Raw genomic sequence first — 7,228 nt, 5'->3', positions numbered from 1 at the left:
GTAGTAGTGGCGCCGGTGGTGCTGGTGGGGAAATATACACTCGCTCGAGCGCAGCAGAGATAGAGTGGAGTATAACATCGCGGAGTTTAGGTTAAATGGCGATACTTAAGAGGAGAGAGAGAGAAGTTAGCAGCGTGGTACACACACAGACACACACGTGCACGTCTCGTAGTCGTCGTCGTAGTCGTAGTGGCGTCGCGAGCTGCTGCACTCACTCGGCCTGGGGATGAGGGAGCAGAGCTAGGTACTCTCGTCGCGGTGGTCTAGGGGACTCTAGGTCAGAGCTGTGTGTGTGTGTGTGTGTGTGTGTGTGTTGTGTGTTGGGTGGGTGGGAGCGACTGTCGACTATTATACACATCTACATACACTTGTGTGCGTGTGCGTGAATGTGTGTTTGTGTGCAGCGTTTGTCCATTATAGCGCCGCACGCAGACACATTTATACTCTCTGCTGCTGCTGCAAGCACTGAGTGAGAGCTAGCTCGCAGCAGCAGCAGCACACCGAGAGAGAGAGAGAATCTTGATTTAAGCCCATGCGCCAGCGAGCTTTTAACCAATTAGCCTTTATAGCCTCGAGGGGTGGGGTGTATACGGAAGCGTATATATATACTGGTAGCACTGACAGATACACACACATACACACACAGTCTGGAGTGCCTGAGTATAGGTATGTACGAGTGTACGCGAGTGCCTGTGTGCAATGCTTATACTGCATGGCTTTTCTTCAAAGTTAGTCGTCGACGTCGTCGTCGTCGTCGTCGACGCTGCGCCTTGGGCGGTGCTCCGAGATTCATTCCCTTATACACACATACACGCGGTAGTGGTTGTTATTGTTGTTGTTGCTGCTGCTGCTGTGTATATGTGTACACAGACACAACATATAGATAGAGAGAGAGAGAGAGAGTACAAAAGCGAGCTGCAGAGGAGAAATGGAGAAGGTGGAGGAAGTGTATCGGATCGCGCGCGAGCGAGCGGCGCACTGACGCCGCCAACCACTCTCGATGTTTGCCATGAGCTAATTTGTGCTTCTGCTGCTGCTATTGCTCTTTCGCACCCCTACTCTCTCTACAGTTGCTACTTTTTTCCCTCCTTTGTGTGTGTGTATATGTGTGTGTGTCGCAGCAGCTCCTCGCTCTATTATACACCCTTTTGTCGCGCCCGCGCGCGTTCTTTTTGATTCGAAACGTGCCGTGGCTGTTGCCGCTGATGATGATTTAATACGAGAGCTATTGTGTACACGACTACGTATACCGTTGAGGGATTTTTTTTAATGAAATATAACGTATTACGGGCGGGGGATTCGTCGATCATTCGTATTAATTTTTTTTCTCTCTCTCGCTTTTTGTACGCGCGTATACGGATGATTGCTCGAGCTCGCGTACAATCGCGCGAATTTGTAAGGTTGCGAGTACGATTATGTGTGCTCTCCGGTGGAAAAGCTCGACATTTTATGGGTAATTTGGCGGACGAAAAATTTTTGTGGACTAATGCACTTTATAAAATATCATGCCTTAATTCACTATAGTAGTCTGATTTATACACATATTTTTACTTTTCCACTTGCAGATTTACGGGTGAAGGTACTTGCCATCTAGTGGCGGAAGCTTCAAGTGGTATGATTTTATTTCATTGCCCCAGCGCAAAAAGGTATCTTAATAAATTCGAAGGCAAGCAGGGTCTAATTTCCTATCTTATAATATAGGACATAGTTACTTCGTTACTTTTTAGCCTTCGAATTTATTAAGATACCTGTCTGTGTCGGGACAATGATTTGAAGTGATTGAAAAGTAGTCTTTAAGTTTTTAAAATAATTAAATTGTTATTTCAGACCATTTAAAATTCCCTTCATATTTGTAACATAATTGAAACGGAAAGATTTGACTGAACAAGCTAATTGACGCGTAGTAAATTTAAAAACATTTTAAATTGTAATTTTTTGATCATTAGCACATAATTGACGTTGAGAATTTCTATCGGGGCTACATTATGATTCTATACCTTTTATTTTGTTCTTCTCCAAAATTGCCAAAAACGATGTCTCTCTCTCTTTCTCTCTCTACTCTTCGGTATGATACCGTATCGCGTTTCGCTTTTATTTCTGCGCATTACGTATATCAACGCTGCACAATATAAATATCAAACACGCGCCGCAGCAAAACGTGAAACGTAAATTAAAGTCTTTGGGCAGTGGGAAGGAGAAAATGTGCAGCGCTTGCAGCGATTGAATTAAAATTGAATGCGTCGTCGTCGTCGCAGGGCATTTATGCATCCGCATATACGTATGTATACGCCAAACGAAGCAGACTCTCTTTTACCCTTTGACGAGTCACTGCGCGCAAATCGAAAGAAATTTAAAAATTCCCGTGAACTTCGTAATTAAAATGTTTCCCGAGCTGCTGCTGCTGCTGCTGCGTGTGTATATGAAAGCGGATGAGATAATATATGTGTATCAAGCTTGCAACACACTCAATGAGTATAAATTCAAACGTTTACAACGAAAAAAGCTCCCGGCCTTTGATTTCGAAAATTTGCCATTTTCCCAACTCCCTTTTCCGTGCTACTACGCCAGGCGCCATCCGCATTTTATAATATGCTATATATAGCGGAGCTCGCAAAACGCCCAGGCCGTATAATATCCAACTTAGCGTGTAAATTAAAAAGTACTCGTAAAAACCACCACCACCACCGCCGCCACCAGCGAGCTCGACATTATGTTTATAGAGGTATTTAAAAAAAGAGGTGAAAAATAAATGCATACCTCTCGCGTGCTTTTAACGCACGTATTTGTGCCTCTGTGCGTATATATAAAAAAAAAAAAAAAGAAGAAGAAAAGGGAGCGAGCACGCCGGTGACACTGTGCAATTTCGAGAGAGAAAGAGAGAAGAGAAAAAAAGACAGCGGACACGAAAACGAGGGAAATTATGCGACGGGTTATACTGCACAACACCCGCACACAAACACACACATACACTCGTTTAATGACGATGATGCAGTGCTGCTACTGCTGCTGCTGCTGCTGTAGCTGTTGTTGTTTTCTTTCGCATCTCTATATCGATGTGTGAATGAATATATAGGGGTATGTATGTGTGTCCGTGTATGTGTTGGGTGTTTGGATGTGGGCACGAATCTTTCGACACGAGAAAGATATCTGCGACAGTTTGAATGCAAATTATGTGGCGAGGCATTTTTAAATCATGTTTCTATTTAGACAATTTTTTTACTTTGTCACTTTCACATTTACAGAGTAAGGTACTCGCCATCTAGCGGTAAGGACTGAGTTTAAAATTTGACTGAATTGTCATAAAATTTTTTGTACGAGTAGCTTAATAACTAAATTAGTATTAAAACATTGCACGTTCAAATGTAACGATAAAATTAAATGGTCTTTGTTTATTGTTGCTTTAAAAACCACGTATATGTGACTGCATTGTACGTGGTTTTTGTACAGTGAGCGTAAAAAATTTGAATCAAATTCCAGGCTTTTCTCTCGTTCTTTCCAACCTCTGGGTTTTGTATATCACTTTCTGTCAATCTTGATGAATTTCGCGGCAATTGGAATATTCGGCTCGAGGGCGACATTCAGATGAAACCTGAGATCCTTCGATCTCGTCACGGCCTCAATTCTGAAGTCGTTTAATATCCTGGCCATGACGGATTTCGAATTCAGGCTGGCGAAATTGCGTCCTGTGCACATACGGTAATAAACGAGTTGGAATTATGTGTATCTCTTATTTTGCATCACGATCATGACGATCGCTTACCAAGGCAGCTTCGAGCGCCCGAGCTGAAAGGCATGTACGCGTAGGGATGTTGATCCTTGATGTTCTCCGGCAGAAATCTGTCCGGATCGAATTTAGCCGGGTCCGGCCAGTACTTTGGGTCCATGTGGATTGTCTGGAAGAGGATTACGATGTCGGTGCCCGCTGGCACTTTGTGGCCGCTTTCTGCGCAAAAGATAGTTAACTAAATTTAGAAAAGTCTGCTGAATCTTTCTGATAATGCAAGCACACTAATAAGTAAAATACAATTGGATCCTAAGGCTCAACTCCGATCATTCTTGAAAAAATTAGAACTATTCTTGGTGAGGCTTACTGAGAAAATTCGTATATTTTCAAAAACACTCTTTGTTTTTGTCAATAATACCATTTTAAGAGAGGGGGGGGGGGGGGTAGAGTCTTGACAAAATTTTAAAAAGAAAAATTTTTTTTTTTCAACATATAGTAAATCTAATTGATCTATAAATTATACACATAATTAATAATTATTTGAAGAATATTCAGGTTAATTTTCAGCTCAAAATACTGAAAAATAAGCTGGCTACAGCAAATTTTCACACGCAACGTAAAAAAAATCCGGTGGACACCATCACTCAAAATCTACTCGACCGATCCACTTATACACTATTAAAGTAGATGATATATGAGGTAATGGTGTCGAAATATTTTAACTTTTTACATTTTCAAATGCTTTTTACGAACAAGTACGAAGAATTTTTGCCTTCATTTTGTCAAAAAAGTCATTTTTTTCACTTCAAAATGATGCCAAAAACTCAAAAATCATTTTAAACGAAATATCTCTACGTCATTACCTCATAATTTATGTAGATGAATAGTGAGAAAAATTTGGAAAGAATCGGTCAAGTAGATTTTCAGTTACAGTGTCCACTGCAATCGATCTTTTTTTTCAAGTTTTGCGAGAAAATTTGCCGTAGTTAGCTCATTTTTCACTATATTCAGCTGAAAATTTAAATGAATGTTCTTCAAATAACCATTTATAATGTATATAATTTATAAATAAATTCATTTTACTATGTGCTCAAAAAAAATTATTAAAATGCAGCTCGAAAACCATCGAACAAGACCCTNCCCTCCCCCCCCCCCCCCCTTAAACTTCTACCTCTAGATCGTGAGTGCTTTTAAATCTGTAAATCTGCAAGTAGCAAGGTCAAAATAATTGTATAAGTCGAAAGCATGGTTTCAACATTCCATGTTCTAGTGGTCAAATGGTATTTTATTTTTCAGCGTGCCTGCGTTATTACCCACGTAAAAAAATGCTGCTAAAGTATGGAAAAAGGTGAGGCAAAATTTAAGCTTATGAGTCTGGGCGATATTTTTCTCACATTTATTGAAATTACCTTGAAACCTTGAGAGGAAAATTTTAAATCCTGTAAATTGAAACACATGAATAGTCAATTTTAATATTGAAATTTTTTGTTTGCGAGTGTCAACAGTCAAAGTGCCTGTTAACCTGTACATTGATCTCGGTCTCGCGTGAACCTCTACTAATAAGGAACGCATTATTGCTGTTCGCTTGCCCTCTGCTCGGTTGCAGTAGCCGATGTTTATATCGTTCAGTGCTCGCGAGTAAGACTTAGAAAACAAGTCAATTCATTAATTTTTCAGTTCAGTATTTGTTGTTTGTCCAGGAAGATACCAAAAACAAAAGATTTCAATATTAATATTTAATTTTCATGTTTTTTTAATTTATAGGAATTACCTTAGTCATTAACATGGTGCACATTATATTATATTAGAATGAGAAAAGCATAGATTTTAGAAAAAATGTTGTAAAAATCTCGCTCAGGTTCATGAGCCAGACTTTTGCCACATTTTTATTCTTTATCTACACGATAACGAAGATACTTACCGAGCGTGATGTCCTCGACGAGGCGCCTACCGATTACCGGGGCCGTCGGAAATATTCTCAGGGACTCCTTGCAGCAGCAGTCGAGATACTCCATCCTCTGAAGCTCGTTCGAGGTCAGATTTCCCCCACACTCCTCCATTATGAGCTGCACCTCACGCCTGGCCCGCTCCTGTATCTCCGGATGCTCACCCATCAGCACCGTGAGATAGGACAGTGCGTAACCGGTGGTGTCGTAGGCCGCCGAGATGATGTCCTCGAGCTCGTCCAGCACACCCTTCTCGTCGATCCGGCCCTCGGACTCGAGCTGCAGCAGCAGATCCAGCAGCGCCAGGCGACGTCGGTCGCTAGCCTGGCTCGGCCAACCGTCCGTCACGTCGTCGTATTCGTCGGCCACCGTCTTTATGTGCTCGTAGCCGACTCGCTCGAGGTAGCGCCTGCGCTCGTTCACCACCATGTCGAAGAAACCGTGTAACGACTCGCTGCTGACTTTAAGTCGACGTCCGATTGGCAGATACGGCACCATCCAGTAGGGTATGTACGGGCGGACCACCAGGTGCATAACCAGATGGCCCATTTCGTCGAGGGCTTGAATGTAGCGCTTGGCCAGATCCTGATCCAGATTCGCTAGTTTCACGCCCATCATCGCTTCTGTTACGTTTTTTACATTATTTTTGATGGAAAAAGTAAGTACTCTCTATATGAAGGGTTTATAATCACATTTAACTAATGAAATAAAATAAGTAACTCAACAATTTTTTTCAACTTCTATGGACTTGTCAAAGAAGAGAGATTAAGAGACTTGAGTTTTTCGAGTATTTTTAAAGGTCATTGTCACTTGTAGGGTTCAAAAGATGTCATTCATAACCCTCAATCCTTGATTGATTGAAAGACTTAAGTTCATTAAAATACAAGCGCGTATCTTAAAGTCTAGTAAAATTAAAAGAAAAATAGTTATTTATAGCACTGCGTTCGCATCACACTCGCATACGCTCGTGTGCTAACCTGACTTCGCGTTGCCAAGTACTATGAAATACTTATTTTATTTTATTAGTTAAAGGTGCCTATAAGCCCTTAATTTACTGATCGCAAATTACCGCTACTGGACGACAACACGAGCTGGTGATAGAGCTCAATAACGTTGTCAACGTCGGATTTGTTTTTGAGCTGCTCGATGAATTCAATCGTGTGCTCGTCGCACAGTGGTCTGAAAAGTTAAAAAAGTGATCAAAATTATTTTTAAGCTGGAAAATTAAGTTTAAAATGTCATTGCAGGTTTTTTGTAAAGGTTTTGCATTATATTTTGAGAATCCGTTTCCCTCGATGGGTTTGAAGAGTGGTACAGAAGTCTAGTCATCAACCGAAAGATGAAATTCGAATTGCATTTAAAGTCACAATAACCTAAGTCATCGAATAACTTTGCACTTACTTCAAGTAATCATATTCCTCATTCTGAAGGAATTTTAATCGCATAAAAACTTAATTTGACTCATTTTGGCCGAAGATCATGCAATACTTTTGAAAAAAAGTCCCCCATATGTGAAAAAAATCAGGCAATTTTCGTTCTATTCTAAAAATAATGAAAT

General features: G+C 40.8%; 1 protein-coding gene across 1 annotated transcript in view; it reads right to left on the bottom strand.

Annotated features, from left to right (window-relative positions):
- Positions 1-3,053: 3,053 nt before the first annotated feature.
- LOC106649102 (cytochrome P450 4C1-like) overlaps positions 3,054-7,228 on the bottom strand; it is a 9,900-nt gene continuing 5,725 nt past the window's right edge. Inside the window, exons 6-9 of the mRNA XM_023458193.1 lie at positions 6,740-6,849; positions 5,646-6,293; positions 3,761-3,943; positions 3,054-3,683 (exon numbers count right to left, since the gene is read on the bottom strand). Of these exons, the coding sequence (XP_023313961.1) occupies positions 3,517-3,683; positions 3,761-3,943; positions 5,646-6,293; positions 6,740-6,849 (1,108 nt within the window). The 3' untranslated portion in view covers positions 3,054-3,516. The remainder of the gene's footprint in view (positions 3,684-3,760; positions 3,944-5,645; positions 6,294-6,739; positions 6,850-7,228) is intronic.

Source organism: Trichogramma pretiosum, unplaced genomic scaffold, assembly GCF_000599845.2.
Source record: "Trichogramma pretiosum strain Unisexual culture from Peru unplaced genomic scaffold, Tpre_2.0 scaffold17, whole genome shotgun sequence".
Taxonomy (NCBI): Eukaryota; Metazoa; Arthropoda; class Insecta; order Hymenoptera; family Trichogrammatidae; genus Trichogramma; species Trichogramma pretiosum.
Note: the sequence above shows the minus strand (reverse complement) of the source record. Positions and strands in the feature narration are given on the sequence as shown.